General features: G+C 43.8%; 11 protein-coding genes across 11 annotated transcripts; 4 read left to right on the forward strand and 7 right to left on the reverse strand.

Moving 5' to 3' along the window:
* Nucleotides 1-96: 96 nt before the first annotated feature.
* O0I10_008508 (uncharacterized protein) lies at nt 97-1,653 on the forward strand (the record flags this gene model as incomplete). The annotated part of the gene is made up of 5 exons (XM_058488511.1): nt 97-170; nt 229-353; nt 420-468; nt 526-1,383; nt 1,446-1,653. The coding sequence occupies 5 exons, from the start codon at nt 97-99 to the stop codon at nt 1,651-1,653; spliced, it is 1,314 nt and encodes a 437-aa protein (XP_058340757.1).
* A 79-nt stretch (nt 1,654-1,732) lies between these two features.
* On the reverse strand, nt 1,733-4,742 carry O0I10_008509 (uncharacterized protein; the record flags this gene model as incomplete). The annotated part of the gene is made up of 16 exons (XM_058488512.1): nt 1,733-1,759; nt 1,835-1,899; nt 1,966-2,049; nt 2,112-2,224; nt 2,290-2,327; nt 2,390-2,590; nt 2,654-2,737; nt 2,806-3,001; nt 3,060-3,246; nt 3,305-3,407; nt 3,472-3,503; nt 3,565-3,722; nt 3,800-3,918; nt 4,001-4,066; nt 4,135-4,498; nt 4,567-4,742. The coding sequence occupies 16 exons, from the start codon at nt 4,740-4,742 to the stop codon at nt 1,733-1,735; spliced, it is 2,013 nt and encodes a 670-aa protein (XP_058340758.1).
* A 783-nt stretch (nt 4,743-5,525) lies between these two features.
* O0I10_008510 (uncharacterized protein) lies at nt 5,526-7,846 on the reverse strand (the record flags this gene model as incomplete). The annotated part of the gene is made up of 3 exons (XM_058488513.1): nt 5,526-6,590; nt 6,649-7,259; nt 7,327-7,846. The coding sequence occupies 3 exons, from the start codon at nt 7,844-7,846 to the stop codon at nt 5,526-5,528; spliced, it is 2,196 nt and encodes a 731-aa protein (XP_058340759.1).
* A 1,746-nt stretch (nt 7,847-9,592) lies between these two features.
* Nucleotides 9,593-12,131, reverse strand: O0I10_008511 (uncharacterized protein; the record flags this gene model as incomplete). Its single annotated transcript, XM_058488514.1, has 8 exons — nt 9,593-9,853; nt 9,916-10,316; nt 10,384-10,444; nt 10,506-10,858; nt 10,931-10,979; nt 11,048-11,729; nt 11,800-11,924; nt 11,997-12,131. 8 exons carry the CDS (start codon nt 12,129-12,131, stop codon nt 9,593-9,595), a joined length of 2,067 nt encoding a protein of 688 aa, XP_058340760.1.
* Nucleotides 12,132-12,657: 526 nt separating this feature from the next.
* On the reverse strand, nt 12,658-14,539 carry O0I10_008512 (uncharacterized protein; the record flags this gene model as incomplete). Its single annotated transcript, XM_058488515.1, has 13 exons — nt 12,658-12,783; nt 12,848-12,929; nt 12,991-13,089; nt 13,155-13,206; nt 13,263-13,359; nt 13,442-13,543; nt 13,606-13,723; nt 13,776-13,913; nt 13,974-14,033; nt 14,103-14,124; nt 14,210-14,341; nt 14,410-14,470; nt 14,531-14,539. 13 exons carry the CDS (start codon nt 14,537-14,539, stop codon nt 12,658-12,660), a joined length of 1,098 nt encoding a protein of 365 aa, XP_058340761.1.
* A 1,816-nt stretch (nt 14,540-16,355) lies between these two features.
* Nucleotides 16,356-17,504, reverse strand: O0I10_008513 (uncharacterized protein; the record flags this gene model as incomplete). Its single annotated transcript, XM_058488516.1, has 4 exons — nt 16,356-16,872; nt 16,930-17,056; nt 17,119-17,317; nt 17,391-17,504. The coding sequence occupies 4 exons, from the start codon at nt 17,502-17,504 to the stop codon at nt 16,356-16,358; spliced, it is 957 nt and encodes a 318-aa protein (XP_058340762.1).
* Nucleotides 17,505-17,644: 140 nt separating this feature from the next.
* Nucleotides 17,645-18,142, forward strand: O0I10_008514 (uncharacterized protein; the record flags this gene model as incomplete). The annotated part of the gene is made up of 1 exon (XM_058488517.1): nt 17,645-18,142. The coding sequence occupies one exon, from the start codon at nt 17,645-17,647 to the stop codon at nt 18,140-18,142; it is 498 nt and encodes a 165-aa protein (XP_058340763.1).
* Nucleotides 18,143-18,734: 592 nt separating this feature from the next.
* On the reverse strand, nt 18,735-19,797 carry O0I10_008515 (uncharacterized protein; the record flags this gene model as incomplete). Its single annotated transcript, XM_058488518.1, has 4 exons — nt 18,735-18,985; nt 19,050-19,174; nt 19,228-19,537; nt 19,590-19,797. The coding sequence occupies 4 exons, from the start codon at nt 19,795-19,797 to the stop codon at nt 18,735-18,737; spliced, it is 894 nt and encodes a 297-aa protein (XP_058340764.1).
* A 285-nt stretch (nt 19,798-20,082) lies between these two features.
* Nucleotides 20,083-21,055, reverse strand: O0I10_008516 (uncharacterized protein; the record flags this gene model as incomplete). The annotated part of the gene is made up of 3 exons (XM_058488519.1): nt 20,083-20,602; nt 20,697-20,885; nt 20,949-21,055. The coding sequence occupies 3 exons, from the start codon at nt 21,053-21,055 to the stop codon at nt 20,083-20,085; spliced, it is 816 nt and encodes a 271-aa protein (XP_058340765.1).
* Nucleotides 21,056-22,703: 1,648 nt separating this feature from the next.
* O0I10_008517 (uncharacterized protein) lies at nt 22,704-23,047 on the forward strand (the record flags this gene model as incomplete). Its single annotated transcript, XM_058488520.1, has 2 exons — nt 22,704-22,871; nt 22,973-23,047. The coding sequence occupies 2 exons, from the start codon at nt 22,704-22,706 to the stop codon at nt 23,045-23,047; spliced, it is 243 nt and encodes an 80-aa protein (XP_058340766.1).
* A 379-nt stretch (nt 23,048-23,426) lies between these two features.
* O0I10_008518 (uncharacterized protein) lies at nt 23,427-25,256 on the forward strand (the record flags this gene model as incomplete). Its single annotated transcript, XM_058488521.1, has 4 exons — nt 23,427-23,600; nt 23,659-24,204; nt 24,271-24,348; nt 24,417-25,256. The coding sequence occupies 4 exons, from the start codon at nt 23,427-23,429 to the stop codon at nt 25,254-25,256; spliced, it is 1,638 nt and encodes a 545-aa protein (XP_058340767.1).
* Between the last annotated feature and the right edge of the window lie 302 nt (nt 25,257-25,558).

A 25,558-nucleotide genomic window follows, 5' to 3' on the forward strand; every position in this document is an offset into this window, starting at 1 on the left:
CTGAATAGACCCGGGCGCAATTAAAGCACGCGTGAAACTTGTTATACCCCATTCCCATTTTGTCTGCGTTCCTTACCTATCACTCATACTGTCACAATGTCCCTCAACGAGGATACAACAGTGCAACTTGATCCATTAAGCTCTCAAATCAACGAGTCCAAGCCATTCAGGTATGTCCCCATGGTGACAAACACGTTACGCTCATCGATCTAATGGTGTCCTTGCAAGTCGTCTCTTTAATGGATGGGTTTCGCTTCGTGATCTCGAATGCTACACACGCCAACTTGAACAGCGACATGAACTCTTGGAGAATCTCGATGGATCGCACTCGTTGTCTACGAAAAAGCTGTTACGTATGTGTACTAGCAACAACCCTACGACGTGAATGGATACCTAACACGACGTCTTCTTGTACATAGACAACAAAGTACACGATGCTCAGCAGAATATCGAGAATGCAACGGCAAAGTGAGTGAACCTATATACCCAGTTCTGCCGATCCTTTAGCTCACACACGTTCATTAGCATTGATTCGATGTACGACGAGGAGGCACGATCATTCTCAGAGATTATCCAGGCGATGATTCTATTGATTGCTGAACAAGATGCCAATGCCATCTACGCACCACTTTTTTCTGATCTCAAAGACAAGAGCAAAACGACACTCGACACAATTCAACGTCTCAAAAATGACCTATCTCAGTCGGTTTCTCAAGTACGCAAAGTGCTCATACAGCCACCTCACCTCAAAATGGAATCCGAGACAAGGGTGGAAACGATGAAGAATCAATTATGCAACGTGGAATTTCCTCGCGATGCCAAACACATTTACACCATACAGCAACACCGGACAAAGCAAGCAAAGGAGGAATGGGATACCCTTATCAACGATGCAGAGAATACAGCCATGGACAACATTATACAACAAGGCATCTTGCATGCTCTATTGAAGACGCCTTCCCATCACATACCCACTTTTATATCAAACGCATTCCAATCGATCATGCGAGATTGCATTCAACGTGTCGAAAGGGCTGAGCACATTTACCAACTATTACAATCATTGAACAGCCTCTGGTCAAAGATACAGCCATTGAATGATACTTTGGAGGAGCAGATGCAACACCAAGAAACAAAAGAGAGGATTGAAGAGGGGATCACCACAGCACAAAAGACATTGCTCAATCTCAAGCAAACCATCGACATCTTTGTCACATCCAACAATGATCGTCTCGCCTATTGCATTGGTATACATGCACAAAACATGGAGGAGGAAATGGATTTGATCGAGCAACATCTCAACCAATTCAAAACCAATGTCCTTCACCCTGATATTGGAGAACGACTCCATACGATCTTGAAGAATTTCAATCTTGTGCTAAGGTACGATACATAAAGTATATGGGAAGGACGTGATGGATTGACTTTTTTTGCACAACACATAGGAACCATGCCCAATTCTTGCGATACATCCTGGATCGTGATGCAGCAGCGCATGATCGAGCTCTTAGCCTTGATGATGTAATGGCTGCATGCAAGCCACCGATATCAAGTCCAATGGAAAAAGTAGTCGAACAACTCGCTGAGGAAGCCATTTCAACGTCTCTGCAACCGCTGATTGAGAAAATGGATCAATTGGAGAATTTATTATAGCCTGTACACACATATACATCTAGTATTATTGTAAGTATCCTTGAGAGAGAGAGAGGAGTTTGATGATGGAATCATGTCATTAATCTTCAGCTTGTAGATCCATTGCCTATGTACATTTGTAAATACATTTTCACTGTCAATAATTTGCGCATGGCCCGGTTCATATAATAAATAACATTACCTCGGTCAATCCATAGAACACTTGCCAGTTCTCGAGTGTCTTTCGGAAACATTCGGATCCAGGACCTGTAAATTAGAGGTAGTGGGGTTAAACACAGTATCATGGCAACCTACAATGTATGGTTGGCATACCATTTGAGTAAATAAAGACATCCGTCATTGTATGAGTGTCCACTGGATCCGTAACAGGGATGTTGCCATGCCATTTAAGGCCCTCTATTATAAAGAATAAGAATGAATATATATATATAGAAACGACATACGATGAACAAACTTACTTCCATAGTTGCCGGCAGGATCCTTTTTGTTGGCAACATACACACCATGCACTTCCACAGCAGGGTCACGAGGTTTATCATGGGCGATTTTCCAAGATTCAAAATGATCAGGGCTAATGAAAATCGACATGAGTATTCACACACACAGGTCTTTTCATGTTTGTTGCTGCCTACATACCCATTGTTCGAACCCGAAGCAAGAACGATCTCAGGAAGCTATGTATGGTATAGCATTATTAGTAAAAAGAGATTCCAAAAATGAGAATGTATACACGTACAAAGTTGTCGGGGAAACCATCACCATCTTCATCCTTGTAGCCTGGCCAACCGGAGTATTCATAAAGACCCACAGCACTACGCATGTCAGCATCCTTGCGATGATTGCCAACGTATTCCTGATTGACAGAGCCATAGACATCGAATCCGTGAGCATGGTCAGCAGTGAATACAAGCAAGGTATCTTCAAAGGCATCATTTTTCTATATTGGGTTGTTGTCAACCATCCATCATGTGTTGTTGTATGTAGCAAATCCCTTTTTTACCTTGAGCCATTCAACCGTTTTACCAATAGTGACATCCATTTCAATCAAATCAGCCAAGGCACGAGGGAAATCAAGAGCGTGCAACTACGTAAAATGAAAAGAGGATGAGTACCATGTAAGATGAATGATGGCATATGTACACAAAAATTTACCTGCTTATCGACCGATGCAGCCTCCACCATAAGGAAGAAACCATCATCACCACCACGTTTGGTGAGTACTTCAAGTGACTTTAGCGTCATATCGTCCAAACCAGGTTGCTCTGTACCCAAAGCATCCTTGCCACTCAAATCGGGTGCAGCACCATTACCAACGGTGTTGTTCACAAACATGTTACGTTCCAACCACCTACGTTATTGTTGTTGGTATTTCGTTGTTGATAGAGCGTCATTATCCCACCACTTACGTATCAAGATTGGAGGTACGGAATGCACCAAGAAGCTTATCGTTGCCATGATACTTTTGCAACTCCTTTTTGTTCCACACCGTTTTGTAACCAAGCTTCTTGAGATCATCATAGTAGTTTTTGCCATTGAGTGCCTTTTCTCCCATAAAGTACTCAGCACCGCCACCAAGCCATACATCCGGAATGACTATGTACCATCATGCATATGTAAGATGATAAATGATTGACAAGAGAATGTCACTTACCTGGCTCGGTCCAATTGTCAACGCCATTGACAAGCTGGTCAACAATCTCTGCAGCTCTTTGACGATCACGTGTATGCGTATAAAAAGCGGAAGGTGTGGCATCCTTTGTTGTTGTATGTAGTTAGCATCATCATCACATGTCAATGACTTCTCATTAGCCTACGTACTTGACCCGATGCAGTCGTAATAATGCCGATAGCTACATAATCGCCCATCATAATGAGTATATAGGCAAATAGATAACGCAATGCAATGTTTACCTTTTCCTGGTTGACGACGGCGAATCAATTCAGTGATCAATTCAACCTTGGGATCATCAAAAGGTGTCTCTGAGGAATCAGCATAGACACCCAATGCACTGGCAGATGACTTGTGGCCTGTGGCATAAGCCGATGCGGAATTGGCTGAATCGGTAACACTGTATGTGCATGCAAACACAAAGGTAAATCATACAACATCACCGCCACAATGACGACATTTCTCACTCGCACTTACATGGCATCCACTGAATTGGTAATGACGTGACCGAGGTGATCAAAGTCTTCAAAAGAAAGGAGGTTGTGGAACTTTCCAGAGGTATGTTTACGTGCCATGGTACGGGCAGCGGTGATCATCTATATGTATGGATAGAATCGCTTCATTAGGAAATGTGCACAACGAGATGGGACGGTGGTGGGACAAAAGATTACTACTAACCCCAACATTGGTTCCATCAGAAATAAACAAGATAGCATTCTTTGCCTTTCGCTTTGGTTTTTTAGGCTATATAGGATACGTATTAAAAGTCATGATGATGACACAACCAACATGGATGTTTCTTTTTCACTTACTTCAGGGACGTTGTAGCGTACCGTATAGGCATTCTTTTTGCCATAGGTGACGCTGACATCATAAATACCCGGGGAATCAAACTTGAGTTTGCGCCAGATGCGGGATGAGACAGCTACATCGACACCAGGATCCGATCCAAAGCGGGCATCAATGGAATCCACCCACGTAAAGTTCCAATTTTCTAAGCCAGGTTCTTGATCCATATGGAAAAAGGAAGAGGCATCTTGCCATGGGCCACCATCCTTGCGTACTTGCGTCTTGAAATGCGTGTAGGGTGTCACTTGGGTAGCATTCTTATTCTTCTTATCATAAGCATGCAACTCGACACGTAAATCAAAGTAGGCGCCAGGGAGAAAAGTGGACCTGTAAGTAGTGTGAGATGATGAGTTTGTGTATCCTTTTCGGTTTGATGTTACACGAAATCAACTTACAGATCTGGCGGGAGAATGCAAGCATGGGGATCGGGGCACGCTCCAAGTCGTGGGTATTGTCCTTCAGGATCAGGGATCAACTTGTATTCTTGAATGTTGTTGTGATGCTTGCCAGCACTCACTACACCAGCAGTAGCTGCTGCTGCCAACAAGATAGCACCAATAATACGAGGCATGATGTTGTGGGAAAAAGGAGAAAGAGTTGTTGTTGGTTACCCGGTAAACTACAATAGAGAATTGCTCCTTTTATATTAAACTTTGGCACAGGCGCTCAATTGCGGGGAAAATATCAACAACAGGGAAACGTGACACCATGTGAGTGATTGATGGGTGTTATACCGGGTACAATGTAGAAAGCTTTTTGCTAAAGTCTCCATATGGATATTATTTCCGCTGTCAATGATAGGCAATCGTCCCATTTTACCGCTGCTCAAGTTGTTGTATACGTACAACACACCTTATCTATACAACAATTAGACGATGCTACGAGGGAGCGTCAATGAGGGGATTGAACATGTTGCTTAACCACCCTTCTTTGTAGTGGTAGTAGAGAGGCTTTGCCGCTTTCCGCCGGGGACAGGAGGGTAGGTAATACCATGTAGGCTGATGATGGACTAATGATTACATAGTCCTTTGGCTGGCGTGTGTGTGTGAATGTGGCACACCACTGGGAGATGGGGAACTTTCCTGGTAATGTCGCTGTATAATACCATTTACTATCATGGACACCGTGAGATCTCACTTATCTTTGATATGACAAGTATATTCACTCATCCAAAAAGGATTCTTCACACACATACATTTGATTTATTCAATCAACGTAAAGAAAGATAAATAACATAGAGAGAAAACATATTGATTTACAGTATTACAAGAAAGCATATACAAGATTGTCAGCACAGCTATACACACGGGGGAGATTGGGGATTTTCAAAAAGGGGTATAAGGGGCAATATAGTTTACAATCTATCATCGTCGTCATAGTCTAATTTCTCCATCCATGCGTCTGGAATCATAGGTACAGGATCTTTACGATCTTTGTTGGCCGCATCACACCATCGTGAATGGACACCAACGGGTTTGGCAGTTGTGGGTAAAGAAAAGGGGAGCATAAATCGAGCATCCAGTGTCTCGTGAATTTCATCTTCGATGGATTTTTGTTGTTTTTGTTGTTGACGTTGCTTTTCGCGATATCGAATGGTGTCGTGAGCCAGCTGCACAATGTATTGTTCAATTTCATCCGGTAGGCGCTGTTCGTTGACTTCATAACGATAATTGACGACGCAGCGTTTCACTTGTAAAGCGTTCAATTGATCAAAGTGCTGGAAGGTCATGATGAAACTTTCGAAATCTTGCAGTTGAGAAAGACATTGCAATAATTGCAAAAGCTGTGTTGAGGGAGAGAGATAGGAAAGGAGGCTGGTGGGAAGGCGATTGTGACGCACCCAATCTTCAACATACGAGAGATTCATACGAATTTGAAGTGCCTTTGATCGTGAAAGGTGTTTTTTGTTGGTGAGAATTCGGTTGAAAACTTCGCAAGAGATGCAGTGAAGGAATTGAGCCAATGCCTGAATGATGATCGTAGGATGGACTTGGTATTTTTGAAGCACGTAAAATGTCGTTGAAAGAATGCTGGTAACGGATTGTGGGAGTAAAACACCGGTTGATTTGTAGCGTGGTGGTAAGCTGGCATGGCGTCGCATGGATACGCTGCTTTGTTGCATAAGGGCCGATCGGCGATTGCTGCTACGGCGGAAAAAGCGTTGCCAATCATCCACAAAATCCACATCTTCCATGCCTGGAACTTGTTCATGCTCCAACATGGCAGGTCCAAGCACCTTGGTCAATCGTCGTTGCGTATCCGATACCAAGCTCATGTAGGTCTCTGAGATCATCTCCGAAAGGCGTAATTGGTATTCAGCTGTGCTCACTACAAGACCCGAGTCTCGCTTGAGGTACGCCAAAAGCTGTGATTGATTGGATAACCAAAATGCAAGTGCATGAACATCGCTTTCATTCTCCTATTCCCCAAATAAAGAGTCAGCCAATGTATTACATTTATAGCGTAAATTTGCTTACCTTGATCACTGTGCTCAATCGATTCAATGCACCATCCATCACTTGGTTCAAAAGTTCTTGACTTGAAAAGTAATGTGCAAAACGTGCGCTCAAAAAGATGACATTGGCAGGGACATTGATATCTTGTTGAAGTTCCAAAGGTAGCTTGATATGGGTGATGACTGTATCGAGGATGTGTTCAAGGCTATCTCCACCAAACACAAACATTTGATCAGGTAGACAACGATCCCATTGGAATTCAACTGTTGTTTCATCATCATTATCCTCGTCGTCGTCATTGTCGGTATCCGCATCCGTTTCATGAGATGATGATGATCCACCAATGAGAGCAACAGCCGTTTCAAGCAAGTTGCGTCGACGTTCATCCTCACGTTGCATAAATGTATCGTCGTAATAATAATCCTCACAATCGCTGGAAATGACGGATGATGACATGCTGTTGCGTGGATTGGTGGCCAAGATCTCTACCATCTTTTCATCACTGCCGGCATAATCGAATACGGTGCGGCCTTTGGCTGTACGTGTTTGAGCGGATGCACCATAATCCATCAATACTCTCACTAGGTTGCCATGGTGATTGGTTGTTGCCCACATGAGTGCTGACCAGCCAGCTAAAGTATAAAACGATGAGTGATCATCCTTATTATAGAAAGAAAGGCATCCATCACAACAACTTACAAGCATCTTGGATATCTGTTTTTGCTCCTGCTTGAAGCAATGCTTCTGCAATCTCGACTTTGCCGAAACAAGCAGCGTAGATAAGGGGTGTGGTGCCATCTTCGTCTTTGGCATTGATATCAATGTATGCGCGATAGGCTGGATCGTTTAGTAATTGTGTAACTCGTTCGATCTGTCCACTCGATACAGCGCGTGAAAACAACTTGTTCATCTTGCGTCGTTTGCTTTCATCGTCGTCCAGGTCATTCAAGTCAAACGTCGCCGTAGCATCGTCATTGTCGATAGGGCTTTGCTCTTCATTGAATGAGCTGTTGGAAGAAGAAGGCGATAACGAAAGAGGTGCTGCAGCACCACCATTCATGCTGACTCGATTGCCGAGCATCTCGGAGAGCTGTCGATAGTTCTCGGCCAACTGATTGGACATTTCGTCGAGCGACATGCTTTCATAGCGTTTACGGACTGAGTCTACGTCGTCATTGTGTTGTAGTGCGTATGTATCATCGGTTGCTGTTGTTGACATTGGGTGCAAAGAAGAGAAGCCACGAGAAAGAAACTCGCAGGTTTGGTTGGTCCAGGCGTTCTTTTATATCGAAATCAGGGGAGGCGCGGCCTGCCTAAAATAACCCAAAGCTGCTGAACGCATCATTTCGGAGCTCTACCGTGTTTGGTATAAGCTAGCTCTCTCTCTCGCTCTCTCTTTACTCCAAGGGAGCTGTGCATCATCCCCTCTCCACCAATCCTCTTTGCAGCTAGATTTTATCTCTACGTCAAGCATATGAATCATTAACTTTGATTTGAAATGGCTTTACTTTTTGCTTCTCTTGCTAAAAACGTTCAAACATTACACACAAATAATTGACGGTGGGAAGTGTGATACAAATTAAGGAGGCACAATGGAAATGGACAAAAGTGTAAAGGAGAAAGAGTCGTTGCTACTACTACTAAGCACCGATGCTTTTCAATGATGATGCATGCATTACCATCATGGGAATTGATCCGTCTCTGCATACCGCATCATCCTGAATCATATTAGTATTCTGCACAACTGGCATCATCATCATCACCGATCCCATTTCTCAAATCCACGTTACTTGCTTTAATCATTGTTGTAGCACTCTCTGTATGGTAATCAAACGCATGATGCAGAAAACAGGCTTTCCACCACGGCTACCATTCTCTTCACATTGAAGAGTTATTTTTAGCATTACGTCAACAAGGTTGAATTACTTGTTCGTTACTCATATTCAAACCAGCTCCTTCCATGATCGGATTCCCTTGCATATGTCGTCTAAATGGAGAGGCACTTGGCAAGAAAAAATCCCTCTCCACCCCCCTCCTCCTCCCCCCAGTTACTATTACATGACATTGTTACACAGACCCCCACTCTTAAAATAGATTGCAACAAATAATGGTTGATGCCTGGTGACAAGCGCTCAACTGGTTCTCTTGATCTACCACCACCAGTCAGTGCACAAACGACGCAAGGGCATCCTATTGTTAAAAATTTGAAGGATGATTGGTTGTTGTTTAATTCACATTGCAACACGTGGCACATGTTGCATCTTTTGGTGGATCCAATATACAACTTCCTGCGCCACTACCACCACAACGACGATAAGTGTGCATGGTATTCTTATATGAGCATAGCCACATTTGGCGATCTCTATATGCTTGTTCCCAATACTTCAAGGTATACAAGAGTCATTATATGGTAACCTTCTTTTCCACAAGGTGTTTTGAAAATGATCCTTGTGTCTACTATAATAATAGCTCTACTCCTCGTGCTTCTATTCTCGCTTCTTGGCATGCGATATCGGAAGTTGTTGACATTGTACATAAAGCAGCAGGATGCTCTTTGATCGAGTGTGCTACGTGATGCAGATAAATAACATGCGCAAGTTCGCATTCCAAGCATGCAACATCATCACACGTGAATATCATGCGTACAAAACAGGTACCAAGAGGGCTCTTATCATCATGTCATGACGCCACATGCCTTGCATTAAGCACCACGAGCCGTTGCTATGATCTTCGTAAGAGTCACATGATAAGTCGTTCCGATGCGTTGGATGGCTCATACTTTTGCAATTGGGCTACTAGCATCTACAGCACAAAGAGGTATGCAGCATCTCATGCCACCTTTTACACAGCGATAGCAACACCATTGAAAAACCAATTCTCGTCATTCATAGATACATTGTAAGATGGGAATCCTTTTATAGTAATACATAGATATGATGATGCTTAAATAATGAAAGGGGGGAAATCAAGGTGTGAGGACCAAACGCTTGCCAATCTTGCGAGTAGTACTGCTTTGGGATGAGGAATCGGAAAACTCGTCACCATTATCAAAGTAGCTATAGCCATTAGCGATTTCGTGGGCTTCCTCCATGGCAAGCAATCGTTGTCGTTGCGATAGACCACTGGGATACTTTTCTTTGAGTAACATGGATTGGATTTCAAGCAAGACGTTTTCCAATGTAGAAAGGAAGCGTTCGGTTTGACGATGCTTGGAGGATGCAACAAACTAAAATAGCCAACATGTGAGTTGATGATGATGATAAAGAAAATAGATGTTTTACTACTTACAGCAATGCCGTCTTCCTTGATAATGTATCCAATACCAAAGCCATCCGATACAACAGGGCCAAAACCAAAGAGTCGCAATGCAGGATTACCACAATTGGATGTGCTGATCACCGTATGGTTCATCGTTTTCCAGCCGCTGTCCGTAAAGATAAGAGGCTTCTTTTCACCTTTGTGCGTACGCTCCCACAAGCATTCAAGTGCATAGAGATGACGATCATGACCAAGACCCTTGGCACATTCACGCGTGAGAGCCGTATGTCTTTTCAAAGCCTTGCGTAATGCTTCCAACTTTTCATGCGATGAGGCTGTGGGCGAGTAAAACGTGTCAAGGAACTGTTTGGAGGTCTCTGTTACACTGCGGATGGATTCCGTGCGTCCGTGCAAAAACGTTTTCGTCATCACTGCAAAGAAAAAAAGGGTGGTCAGTGGGTCGTGGGAAAAACGAACCAAGAAAGTGTAATGACTTACCAGGTTCATAGGTACAATCGGATTTGCCATAGAGACCATAATAAGCTGCTTGATAGGCCATCTAATAACCCACAAAGAAGGGATGAGCATCTATCGAATAAACGTATTGGCCATTCAATTACCTGAACAAAAGCATCGGGACTCATTTTCATGTCAGTGATAAAGTATTTGCCATACTTTGTGAATTCGAGGACTTTGACTTCATTTTGGAGGATCAAATCAGAGAGTCTTGTTTCAGCAAAGCGTACGCCCAAAGTCAAATCACGAGTCATGTTCCATTCGATACGACGTGGGTTGCTATCAAAGGCCGATGAACCTGACGAGGCACTTCCACGACGGCCTGGGGATGAAGCATCTTGGGTATTTTGAGAATGGAAGATGGACTTGGTTTGGCTGTTGATAGTCTTGGCGAATCGTAGGATGGTGTCCGTGTAAATGTCGGAGACATAACGTAAGACCGTGTGACCATCAACGCCTGAAAAAGAGGATTAAGTAGGTGACACAAGATGCAATGGGCCATGCAAGGGCCGGAATGAATGATGATTACCTGTGTGCTCAAAGTTGATACCAGCGCTTCCGTTTTGGCATACAATGATCTACCAAAAAGTTCGTTAACGTGGGTATTCCACATGCATGCATGGCAATGTTGTTGTTGTTTTCTTACCTGTAGCTTGTCGTACCAACGATTGGTACAAGTGCCCACTTGTAATCCTTGATCCAACTTGTAGGTGCCACATAGCATGTTGGTGCTCAACTCCTCCACGTTGGATGGCGACACATGGTCCAGGCACACAATGAATAAAGCTGTATCCACGACTTGAAGCGCATCCCGATTCACTGGATCATTTTGTAAATCCTTTCTCAAACGAGCCCAGTTGCGACGATTCTCGGTTGTCAAGACACCAATGGCATTCTTTGCAATTTCTGTAACGGGCACCTTTCTTGCATCGTTCTTGATAGCTCGAAGGTTTTGTGCAATCTCCTTCTCTGTCAATGCAAAGTCGCCATTTTCATCAAACACTTCAAAATGATAAAACTGAGAGTGGGCTAGCACCACAATGTGTCGAGAGTCTTCGGAAGGTGCAATGTAGCATCCATTGTCGGTGGGCACACGAGACGTAGCAAACAGCCGCGTAAACTGTGACATGCATAGTGGCGTACCACGAAAGACATCAGGCTCCAATGTTCGCTTCCTCAACGCATCAATAAAGGTCAATGTCGAGTAAATGAGAGAGGCTGCACGCACGACTTGGTCATTGCGTTGTGGCGTGGGATCGTCCTCCAACAAAAAGAAGGGATTGAGATTGAGCACCACGGGATCCGTTGTCTGGAGATACGAGTCATACCTAAAAAGAAAGGAAGCATTAGTATCATCATCTCATTCATATGTATCAGCGAGAAACAATAAACACTTGCCAAAACTCTTCAATGTAGGATTGCTTGTCAGCAGCATACTCCTTGAGCTCTTCTTGAAGAGAAGGGCCTTCGTGATTCAAAAATGATTCTGCAGCAGCTCGACTTTTTTCATGTTCTTCTTCAGACTGCCAACAAAAAAGAAAGAGAATGAGAATGAGCCACGTTTATCCTTTATCAATGAGATCTATCTATCTTACCTGCAAAGGTTTCAGAGCTGATAAATAGCGATCAATAGTGCCTTGGAGGTCTGGAATAGGTAGCTTGGAGAGTTTGGATTGATATTGGAAGGTGTTGCCTTCGGGTGTGTTTTTTACGGGACCAGTTTCGAGCATTATGTAAGAAAAAGCAGGGAAGAGAAGGAAGGAAGGTTATGTGAATGACACTGTGACCCAACCCAACCCCCATATTTATAAGCGGCCCGTTGTCTCGGTACCTTTTGATTGGTCCCGCAGTTTACTCTTGCATCATTTCCCAAAGATGGTCGATGGTTTGAGTAACCATCACTTAAAACCATTGGCAAGTGTTGATGTGTTTTTGCCCACGCGTTGTAGCGGGATTAAACTTTATTATCTAATGTCACAATAAAGATGCTCTTGATAGATCGGCATAACGATTAGGCCTTTTATGCACCGGGTCACTTATCTCACATGTACGGAAATAGAAATAAACGACTCAATGAACCCCGGTCGCCTAAATGAATGAATGACAACCTCACACAATGAATGGTTATAGAAAGAAAGAGAGAAAAAGACAATGGATATATTAAGTGCGCGATTAACAAAAAGACGAATGAACAATTTGATGAAGAGAGAGAGAGGATAAAAAAGAGAGACCGTGTGTATGTGTATGTATCACATTTTACTCTTCGGAAATCTGCGCCTGAGCCAATCTCGCTTCAAGACTACGAAGTGCTTCTTCCTTGCTCAAAAGCTCGGCACGCTTTTCTTGAATTTCACGTTGGACCTTGAGCTCAATCTCCCGAAGCTGTGTGATCATGATTAGCCTCCTATTTCTTGCGTGGGTACCGGAAAACGGATATCAGATTTACCTTTTCTTCTTCCTTTCGGAGCTGCTCCTCCTTCAAACGTACGCTTTGACTAGCCATATCATCAGCATTGAGTGAAGCATCCCTATACATCCAATGACATTTTAGCTTTTGCATTTTCCGATATCCTATTGTTGTTTTCTTACTCTTGTTCACCACCATCCACGGTACGACTCAGCTTCTCGGTACGGTAGTTTTCATACAAAAAGTCATGGGTGATTTCCTTGAGATCTTGAAGATGAGAACTACAAAGAAAAAGGGTCAATGAACGATGATGACATTGGGAGGGAGGACATGTAGCGCTTATTACCTTAACAAGGCTGATCGCAAACGAGCAAAATCCGAATGCTGGGGATTGTCCACTACAATTACGAAAACAACTGAGCATAAATGTTGACTACAAAGGCATGCTCCATACCTTCCACAGCACCCCATGGATATTGACGACCACGTACTGTACGGCCATTGACAACAATCTCCTCATCACTGCCAATGATTGAAAAGGGTAGCAATGCCTAGATCATAGAACGATGATGAGGATATGCATTGCATGGTGGATGTGCCTCTCTCTCTCTCTCTCTTTACTAGCAAACTTACTCGGAGCTCGCTGTTTTCCTCAATGGTATCTTCATCATCTTCCTCGACATCATATGGAAAGTTGTAAATGGGAATGTTGTAATGCTCAACGTCTTCCATGATCTATTTTACAAAGGGATCGTTAGCTTAAATGTTGCTGTTCTCGATCATGCTGCACTTCTTACTCTTCGCTTGAAATCATGCAACTCCTGGGGTGTCAAGGAATCTGCACGACCGACCACAGGGATCACGTTGACTCGAGGACTTAGGCGACGCATCAATTCGATATCAATCTCGCGAAGACTATATTATACAATCAGCAGGGCGTATTGGATTCATGTTAAAAAGGACTTACGCATGACCGGTAGGTGAAATGAAATAAAGCAAGGCATGTACTCGATTGTCGCGGAATCTTGGGTTACGTTTGATACGGCTTTCTTCAGCGAGGATATCGTCGTATTGTCTTTCCAAATAGCCAACAATCTCCTGGAAGCTATAAGCTACATATCAGTATCACCCAGCGCACATAAAAATCTTTCCATACAATACCAACCATCGTTCATTATCGATATTGTCACCAAAACCAGGCGTATCAACAATGGTCAACGAGATCCTAGATAGGTGTTGTGTGTGTGTGAGGTTCATCCATCATCGCATGCTGTACTCATGTTGAATGGCTTACCGTACACCATCTTCATCCAATTCTATTGAGAGAAAGAAAAAAGGGTTAGATCCAATGTTTGCATATTGAAAATGTGCCTGGTCGATCGGCAGCAGGTAAATACTTACCAACAGACATGGGCTTAATGGTGATGCCTGGTTCATTATGAGCTTCTTCAGGGTTGTCGCAGATCTTTTTAGCGAGGACATTAGATCCACAAAGAGTGTTGACAAAGGTGGTACGTCCAGTGCCAGAAGCACCTAATCAATCCCATGTGATATTAGAGAGAGTGAAGGAAGGGAAAAAGGGAGCCATGAATGGGGCATACCAACAACCATCAAGGTGAACTGGAAACCCTTCTTGACATTCTTTCTGCGACCGCCAAGTCTCTAGATTACGCGACATGATGAGCATCTGGGGCTTCATAAGAGAGATGACAAGTCGCTTACATGAGCCATGTTGTATATAGTTTAAAAGGTTAATGAAAGGACTGTCGTATAACAGAGATGAGGATAGAGAAACGTTGAAAGGAGGTAGGAAGGGAGCGTAGTTGAGTTGAGTTGAGTTGAGTGAGTTTGTCCTGAAGGGTGAAAAGAAAAGAAAGGGGGGGGAGGAGGATGAAGAGTACATATTGCTTTAGCAGCATATGGTGCTAAAGTTGCTTGAATGTCACACAACCAATCGCAAAAAGGAAATAAACCATCTTCCACCCATTGAGGTGCGGTACCTGACTTGCACGCTAACCGCGTGGTTCAACACAGCCAATACACCTTTTTCTTTGACGCTATAGCTTATCATTGACATTGATCCTATGATGGAGTAGATATATGCACATCCCATTTTTCATATGTAATGGTCCTTGACTTTGTGCAGCGATCCAATGAATCACTGATCCAGCATAGCACAGCATGCTTCACGTGACTTTTATGTATCGTCCTTTGCTGGGACAAATGGCTAACTAAATCTCTGTGAGTGATACCTCCCGACTCAACTTGCTCATGGGTACAGAAACCTGGTAAAATATACCGACATGGCATAGGTAATAACATTTATGCATCAATCAGGTTATGAGACGTTCTAATCCACTACCGACTCCTTAGCATTCTTATTTTTTCAGGAAGAGTCAAGCAGCAAGGTTTTTTATTTACTTAGTTGTATCCTGGTATTCGGGTACAGGAGGGTGCAAAAGCAGTCATTGAAGGGACTAGGGCGCATTGCTCGAGAACCAAACGACCATCTTCATTACACTTGTATACGTGGTGGGCTATTGGTGCTTTCGGCTGTCCAAAGGATTTTGGATCACATTCCTTGGACCTATTGAAGGTGGATCGCTTTTCCGTATTATCTTTGCACTTGTAGAAAATGTCGTTGCCTTTTGGTCCATCACGGTAGACTGCGGAAGAAAGATCCCTGTACTGTGGCGGCTCGTTGTTGCACATGGCAATCGCTTTATCTTTCGATTCGACCACCTTAAGTGCGGCAGCTGCAGCATGTGGGACAACCGATGTGGTCATAAGGATAGCAAAGCATAACAATATTGCGGATGACAAACAGCGACCTTGAAGCATTTGAGTGTGAGATAAGGACTGAGAGAAAGGTGGACTACCTAAAGGATGGCGCATATATACGCAATGGATAGTTCTCAGGAGACTATTTATCAACATCGTCACGATCATCCCCACACGCATATTGCATGACGATAGGCGTATAGATGTGCATGGTGTGGGCAAAACGGGGTGCTTATGTATATGCAAGTCTTACTTTTATCGATAACACCATTGCATGCACCTAGTAGATCACCAACAACCTATATTCACGAAAACAAGGATGGGAAAGTGAAAGACGCACAACGTATTGGAGAACACTTGTATAAGCGAAAATGGCATCCTTGGATACGTGCTTCATTTACATAGGGTTCTCCAGTAATCGGCACACGCCATTATTACAACATGTACTATAGCCACGGATGGCCGTTGTTTGAACAATTGCAGATGGTACGTAAGGTGAAAAATGGACTTGTCTCGTTTCGGTGAATACCTTTAGATGGTATTGCTCAAAGTCAAGAATTTTCAAAGTTGGATGTATGCACCGTATACATGTAAAACGTTGTTATCTTGCATTATTACCATACGCCAAGAAATTTCTATACAATGCAGGCGTTCTACCCTGCATTATGGAGGCTGTCACACCTTAGTTTCACCCCATCCATCATTCAATCAAGCCATAACCTTCCAATGTCCAAATGCCCTATTATTTCCAATAAAGTAGGTCTATCTATTGTTCCACATCAGGCTCTGCATCAGGGTTCCACCGGAAACCGACTTGGGCCAACAACTCCAAAAGGTCGGGATATTGTTGCATAGTATTGAGTTCCTCTTGGGTGCGTACAAGGAGCATGCCTGCAAAGCCAAGGGAATTGATGGACACTTGCAAGCCATTCATATTGGCAATTTCACTGGATCTTGGTACCATCATCATAAAGTCGTTTGTCATGATAAAATTGTAGGATGTTTCTCGGCTGGGTTCAGCGTGCTTGCGCATTTGTTGGAACATGGCATCGAGCAAACCGAAAAACATTTGGCCAAGGTAATCACCCAATGGCTCAGGGTTATCAGAGCACGAATCAATAAAGCTGCGATCCAATGGCGTCATCACATGTACGAATGGGAGCTTGTCGAGGACATAGATTTGACCCGCCTTACGTTCCTGGATTTGGTTGTAGAGTGCCTTGATAGGTGGCTGTGGTTGTTCCTTGAGCAATGGGAGGATTTGGATATGCTTGTGGGGTTGGCTAATTCATGCAAATGTGAGCTTTGATTGCATCACCACTCCGCCTATTGATTTTTACCTTGCACCAGAATAAGGGCCACAGTTATAAAATGCCATGGCAGGTGTATATCCATAAGCTGTAGTCATGCATTTCCATGTTGCGGCAAGATCCTCTGGAAACAAGGGTTGGGTTTGGCTCTTGTACTCTTTTTCCAAATGATATGTGAGTCCTTCGTCAACGCCAACCATTGTTGCCTATATTATTTACCTTTGGTGACGATCAATGCATGATGTGGTACAACGCAATACTTGTTCAAAACAACGGTGTGTTCCTCCAAATCCTTGACCGTGAGAGCAGGATGGGGTGGTAAGAAGGGATTGATCTTGGCCTTTTTCTTGTTATCATCCGTGCCAGCGCTTTCATGGTGTGGTTTTTGAGCAAGCGTGGGTGCATAGGTGATTTCAAACTAGGGGTGGTAGACACAATCAACACGTGAATCCCATGAGCGTTCCACCATCGCGTGTTGCTATCCAAGTTACCTTGATGCCATTGCTGTCTTTGACCGCGTGTTCAGCTTCGAAAAACAACAAGTCGCCGTTCTTCAAGGCATTGTCGTACGTTTGTTGAATGAGGGTTGACAAACTGTGAGTCATGGGTGGGTAGCGGAGGATTTTGCGATGCCGAAAAGAGAGAGCGAGAGAGAAGCAAAGAGGTATGGGAGCGGAACAATCTCGGACCGCCGCTTTCTTTCCCCTTTCCTCTTTTTTCTTTCCCCACACTTTTCACCTTCGACATGACGATCTCCATTGAGCCTGCCACGCCTGCTGATGTCCCTTTGATTTTGCAATTCATTAAGGATCTCGCTCTGTACGAAAAGGCACCCGAAGCTGTCACTGCCACTGAGGAACTCCTTCAACAAAACTTGTTTGGTGAGCGTCGCTATGCCGAAGTGATCATTGCCTATCATCAAGCCTCTCCCGATCAAGAACGCAAGGCTGCTGGTTTTGCCTTGTTTTTCCACAACTTTAGCACTTGGGTGGGTAAGCCTGGCATGTACCTGGAAGATCTCTTTGTCCGCCCTGAATACCGTGGTCTCGGTATTGGTAAGAAGCTATTGGTCCAACTCGCTGTCATTGCCAAGGAACGGGATTGTGGTCGCTACGAATGGGTGGTGCTTGACTGGAACGAGCCTTCTCGCAAGTTTTATGAAGCCATGGGTGCCAAGCCCCAATCCGAATGGCTCATCCATCGTGTCGAGGGAAAGAGCTTGGACGATCTTGCCAACATGTAGGAATATGTGTCATTCTTGTGTAACAATAAAAGACGATCTAGATGCCCTATTGTACAATAAGAATCCAGGAATGGGATGGGCCAAACCCAGTTTTGAGAACCCGAGATGATGTTGTGGATCAATACATACAGAAAATTCAAGTTGCTAACCATTGACCTATGTGATCCTCTGATCTGCCAATGCATCATAAGTGTGTGGGAAAATCCAAGTAGATCGGTGATTAAGAGTGACAGCTAGGAAGCACAACCATTGACACTTCTTCATATTCTTCTAGCAATTGATGATGTCTACAAGTCTCCTTTATTAGAATCCTTTGCTTTAGCTATTATTCATACAATGATGATCATGACTTTGCATAAATGATTTGCTATGAAGAACATCAATGAAATGATTGTTACATCCACCATAGCTTCGACTCTATAGAGGGATGATGTAAATGTCTTTGCTCTCCTATGCACCATCCTATTTACAATCAACGTAGAGCGCTATACATGTATATGCATCCAATATTTATAACCCTGCCTTTATTTGTTCATCTTTGGTATATCACATGTAATCCACTATATCGAATGCAATTGAGAAATGATGGTTTTCAAGCGTCACCAAGTCGTTGTCCTTGGCCTGAAAATGGAGTGTAGCTGGATGATGGGGCGGTGGAGGTGGTATTGGTATCAGTGTTGAGATGTTGGCTGCTGCTGTTTGCAATGGGAAGGTAAGCCGAGGTATTATCCACACTAATAAAGCGGCCATGATTGACAGCACGCCCAAGCCATGGATTCTGCTCATAATTCCGGTAGGTATCTTCTGAAGGGACGAGTCGTGGTGGTAACTTGTTTTTGGCATCTTGGATATACATCATGATGAGTGACGTTCATCCTTTACAAATATCCCAATGATCCACACTTACAGCCATAGGCGATACCAGCAGTGATGAGATGAATGATCAATGAGAGATCTGGCATAAGGAAGAAATAGAATGCAATAATCAAATGCGGCATAATATGACCTGGAATCCGAATCACACCAAAAAGCCTGCCATGCCATGTATAAGTATGATGCCATTCCTTGATCCACTTTTTACTTACATCCTATCATTGCTTTGTCCTTCAGCTTGTTCCTCGATAGCAGACCACACAGCTAATCCAACCGTCCAGGCTGAAAGGCCGGCGAATGTATAATACTTGCTCATATCCGATGACACCATGCTGTAGACACCAATCAATATCACATAGGCCACGGATGTTGCAAACGTCATCAAGATCAACAATGCCCATGCGAGGCGTACAGTGCCGTGTTTGCGTTCCATGCTGGCGAGATAGGGAAGAACGAGAAGCGTATTCGTCAACGAGTAGGTGACCCCAAGCGAAGCAAATGGATAAAACACCAATCGATGCGCTGCCATAGAGAGTGTCAATCCATGTCAATCGTCACTATTGATATCCTTTACCTTGCCAATGGGAAAGCACCTTGTTCGCGCTTAGATTGAGGTAGTGGCTGACAATGACCGAGGACGAATTGAGGCGACCTGGCACATCGAGCAATGTTATCGTCCATGAGAGGATCAAGACGACGACCGTGAAGAGTGGTAGTGAAGCAAAGTATTGTTTGATATGGCCAGCAAAGACTCGCGTGCTTTCACCCGTTCTATTATCCATAAGTAAAAAAGTGGGCAGGAGAAGGAAGGAGTAGCAGCTTGTATCAATTCCGCATGATCTCTATATAAAGTTGACGAGCCAAGAAGCCTGACTTGGCAGGTTGTATGTAACATTCACATGACCTGAGTTGGTGATTTGTTGTGATTTGCAGGAATAATACCGCGTTTTATGGGATCAAATGTAAAATAAAGAGTTGCTCTAGCTGTAGGATATAAAGGACAAAAAGAGAGAAAAAAGAAAAGGCACGGCACAGAGAGAGAGGAGAGGGGGAGAGAATGAGGCTATTTACAACTTTCCTCTGCGTTCGACACCCAATTCGATCAACTTTAAGAATGCCTTGGCAAAGTCTTCAAAGAATTTCTCCTTGTCCTTGGCATAGAGCTCAACGTAGGGTCTGAAGGGTTCTTCCAACAAGGCCATATCAGTGGGCAACATCATTTGGTCATCATCCTCATCAACGAATTGTCTGGGACCATCCCACTTCTTTTCAACCCACTTCTCATACAACAATTGCTTAAAGAATTGGTTGGAGAAACGAGTAGGAGTGGTAGTCCATGGACCTTCGAAACCAGATCGGTTGCTGTGGCAACGACCCACGGTATGGGCACCGATAAGGGCAACGGTTTCTTGAACAGTGAAGCCCAAACGCTCGACAAACACATCCAACACGTGGCTCTTGCCCAAGGCACCATCAGGCAAGCGACCAACAGGAGGACAATCCTTTTCAGAATGCTTATCACGACGACCAGGGATCCAATCAATGTGAGGACCACCCATATGTTCAACAGCGACACAACCAGCGAGGCTATAAAAGAGATTACCATATGAGTCTCTCTCTCTCTTTTTCTCGGATCAAATCATCACCATCTCCGTCCTTTTCCGCAAAAAAAAGTACTTACGTCCACAAATCAGCATAAGGGATCCATGGGTGCTTTTGCTTTACAGGTTCAAGACGAGCACGAGCAACTTCGAGACCATTGTTGGCTTCATCTTCAGCTTCGGGCTTGAAACGCATCGTAGCACCATCACTGCCACCATTCTTCTTATGACGATCATAAGTACCACTAGCGTGCCAGGCTAAACGAAGGCTACAATCGGGGATCAGTATATTTGTTGGTGTGTGTATATATGTGTGTGTGGGGAAAGCTTACCACACAGGGGCAAATGAACCATCGTCATAATCTTCATCGGGAAAGACTTTGATAATGTCCTTACGGACGGCTTCGTATTTATCAGGGGTAGCTTCAGTACTCGACATGACGAGAGACACAGAGAGCGAAAGAAGAGTAGGGGGGAAAGGAGATAAAGAGAGAGAGAAGAAAAAAAGTAAAACAAAAGCTTCCGCTTTCTATTTCTTGCTTACACAGCGTTAATTCACATGTTGGCGAACAAATGATAATGAATCATCCCCCGATTCGTCATCCGCCACACACACAACGGCGTCGTTTGTTTCTGCCGGTTCTTTGTTTCCTACTTTTTGCATTCCCCACATTATCCCCCCATGCCTATGCTATCTCTTTGGGTGGTTTTATTCATGTTGACAGGTTAAAATCATTCATCGTATGCTCATAAAAAGCAAGTGTGAGAACATAGCTGTCAAAATGCAACCTGTGATCTTCATAACAAATACCATGGGAATTATTTTGACTTTCATGTGAACCAAAATCATTGAATGTGGATACATGTCAGCATAAAAGCAATTCTGCCGACGCTTCACATGCCGATTTACCTCTTTATCTAAACGTCCATATTTGTTCCATTGCCATCCATTTTATCCCCGGGTTGCTGTCTTGTGAGTGTCACTCGGCTGCATAATTGTGAGCATTGCTCCTCCTCCTCCTCACCAATGATAACAATGACACACATCCTCCATTTGATTTCAGGTGAAATTGGTATAAACCAAAAATGGATCATGATCCTTTATGCATCCAAACATGGTACTCGATTGATAACAAGTCTTGGGTTGTTGTTGTTATGGTGCTGGGGGTGGCGCAACTGGGCAATGTGGGTGACAGCATTGTTGATTATGTCAGCTTGATCGCGTACCTTTTTTAGTCCCACTCTTCTCGCTCCCTCTCCTTTTCCGCAATGCAGGACACCCAATGTGAAACTGATTCTCGTCGATCTCAGTCATGAGGCACTCGCACAAATGGCACGCATGGCGCTTTATAGTGGATCTTTGGCCGTGAATCACTCTTGGGCTAGAGTATCTTGAAGGGTCATTATTGCTACGGAAATCATTGGAAGTTGCCATGACGACTTGAAAGTACGCGTTGTAATGGAATATGGGTATGGGTGTCACTAGCGCAAGGATCCATTGCATGGCGGCTTTTTTCGTCTTTATTACAGCTACGTACGTCTTTTAGCATTATCATAGATCATTCGTTTTTCCTTCCAAGCAGACAATAAACTTGAAGCATGATCACTACTCCTTGATGAGCTGCAGCGATGGATGGTGAGGATTTGGGATTATACATGCTTCTTAGGGCATTACTTGTAGCATGTTTGGAAATGTTTGTGTATCATGCATCATCATTCGTTTTATCTTGTCAAAAGGGCAAAGTATCATAATGACTCAATGGAAGTGGAAGGATAACAAAGTAACGTTAAAGAACATCACATAGAGCGCAAACAAAGAGGATCATCCCCCATGATTGTATTCGCATCAACTTGGACTTTGAAGGTGTCAGCAATTAAACGGTGGTATGATGGAAGAGAAGAGATGTATGGGATTAGATTCATGGGCACAACATTCATAGTCGCTGGCAACCATGTGCATAAATGTATCCTGTCAACCGGGTTGCCATGGCGACTTCCATAAATGGGAGTGTGGATGGCATTGTTGATCAGCTGGGCGGCTTGGTTGTGTACCTTTAACAACAAGACCACTTTTTCTTTTTGCTGCGATGGAGGACACCAATGTGAAACTAACGCTCGATCTCGGTCATAAGGCACTCGCACAAATGGCACGCATGTCGAATCACCATATAGCATTGGTGTGGGATCTGGGTCCTAACGTCACTCTTGGGCTAAAGTACCTTGCAGGGTCATTATTGATATGGAAGTCATTGGAAGTAAGTTGTCTGGACGAGTGAGATGGATGCAATATGGTTCGGGAGGGTTGTACGAGCGCCAAGGTTCCAATTGCTTGACAACGCCTTCGTCTTTATTTCAGTCAGTGACCAAGATCATTGTTGCATGGATATCCAAGCCTGCTCTTCCTCTACCACCACCAGCTAACAAAAAGTAGGATCCCCACCCGATGACTCATAGTATTAGATAGCATTACCCATAGATGTATTACTGCATAGATTTCAGCCATTATTATTGTTTTCATTTCTTTTGTAAGGCAATCAGTGTACAATGAAATGGTGTCATTTATTTCCATAGCAATCATATTTCAGTAGTAGAAAATGCAAATGTCAAATGGAGGTGTACACCCATACCAGGGTCATAAGATCTCAAGGGTGTTTGTAGGTGTGTGGGGAACAATGCGCGAGTGAGTGAGTCTATATGCACTAACACGTACGGAGTTGGGAAATTATTTGTTATGGATGCAGTGCTGTGCACATTCATTTTAGCTCTATACTTTTTTCCTTTGGCATATACACACACACACGCATACACCCATGGCCGATTCGAAGGATCAGCTTCAAGCCAATACCTACATTTGGAGCCAAAGTGACGACCAGGTGACCATTTCCTTCCTTGTTCCCGAGACTTGCAAGACCAAGGACTTGGAGGTGCGATTCGAGCATCAACATGTGTGTGCAGGCTTGAAGGGACAGGAGCCCGTGCTCAAGGTAAAATGTCTTTTGCCAATGCCAAGCTTTGCATGGGGTCTAATGAGAGTGTGTTTAGGGCAAGTTGTTTTCGCCTATCAACCATTTTGAGTCGTTGTGGCAACTTGAAAGGACATCCATGTCGCCTTTATCATCCATGACCACGTCTCCTTCCTTGTCGATAGCGTCTTCGTATGCTCTCATGTCCTCGCCTAATCATTCACCAAACTCGTCCATGATTCTCCCAGCGCCGGCGCTTGCAGAATCTGCCAATACAAATGATCCTGCAACCCTTTCGGCTGACATGGCGGATATCTATCAACAAGCGGCTGCTCTTGGTTCAGCATCCATTCAATCATCCACTTCTTCTGTCAATGGTGATGATGCAGGCACTTCTTCTCAAGTCGATTCTCCCGTCATGGTCAGCAGTAACATTCAGCAACAACAGCAACAACAACAACCTGCACCCAAGTATCGTATTCTTACCATTCACTTGGAAAAGGAGCGTGAAGGCGTCGAATGGGCTGTACCCGTTTCAAATGGTTGGAAATCAGAATTGGATATTGATATCACAAGTGCTTATCATCTTGGTGAATGGTTCGAAACTCGCATGCTTGATTTCAAGGTAAGGAAAAAAAGGGAGGTGTATGTAGGTCACAATGAGAAGTATTCATTGTAGTATACTATATAGAATGCTTTGCGTTATTATCAAAGTGCTGCTGAACGTGGTCACACGCCTTCCATGATCAAGGTGGCTGGTATTTGTGAGGTAGAGTATAATGAAATGGGGGGGGGCTCTCCTTATGCAATAATAGGGACTAATGTAACACAAAACAGTTGGATCAAAAAGATCTTCCCAAGGATCCAAAGACAGCCTTTAGTTGGTACAAGCGTGCAGCGGATGCTGTTGTTGAATCGGCGGGTACAAGCATTAGCAACGGTCCTGATCCCCTTGCATGCTATATTGTTGGCAGCACCTATGGTGCAGGATCACCCGAAGCTGAAGTGGAAAAGAATTATGAGCAAGCCTTGATTTACTTTAACCGTGCCATGAACATCACTGCCCAACGTATCGACATTGACTTTACAGTATTGGAAGAGGATGCCGAGATTCCAAAGTCGCTTTTACGTAACCATGGTCCCCATTATGGCAACGAGCATTTCTTCTGCAGTGCTGCTTTCCAAACGGGTCTTATTTATCTTTATGGATCATCACCCGAAGGTGAAGCAGTGCAATCGGTCACCCATGTCGCCAATGATCCTTTAAAGGCACTTCGTTATTGGAAGGAAGCATCTATTCTTGGTCACGCACAAGCATCATACAATATCGGTATCATGTATGCCAATGGTATGGGTGTGGAGCAAGATTTATGGGAAGCTGGACGATGGTTTGGTCGTGCTGTCAAGCTTGACAATACTGGCAAGTTGCAAGTCCCTGATGGTGTCAAGGCGGTTGACTGGGATGCTAAAAAGGAGGATCAACAACAACAAGCAAAGCAACAACAACAACAACCTACCGCACGTGGTGGTAAAAAGATGCGAAGAAGAAGAAGAAAGGCAAAACGCTCCAATTCTGGGGATGATGGACTTGTGGGTGTGATACTTGCTCTTGGATCTGCTGCTGCGGTGGCTGGTGTCATTTGGTGGTACTACTCAAGAGAAAGTACGCGTAACTGATGGTGGTGATATGATGATGATGGTGGAGATCTCTTCCCCCCGCCCTCCCAGCAGATTAAAAATTAGACAATCATCATTATTATTGCTTGTTGTGTTGTATCCCCTACTATGTATTTACCTCAACTCTCCCTCTATACTTGTAACATGAAACCCATTCTTTTGGATGCTATTGCTTATTGCCTGCTACTAGTTTTTGAGTCATTCTATTGCGAAGCATCACGTGTGCAATACAAAATTCAGCATCCGCGCCATCTCGAATCTGTCATGCCACCTTTCCTTTCCCCATAAAATACAAAAGATCG

Source organism: Lichtheimia ornata (assembly GCF_029851405.1).
Source record: "Lichtheimia ornata isolate CBS 291.66 chromosome Unknown scaffold00045, whole genome shotgun sequence".
Classification (NCBI taxonomy): Eukaryota; Fungi; Mucoromycota; class Mucoromycetes; order Mucorales; family Lichtheimiaceae; genus Lichtheimia; species Lichtheimia ornata.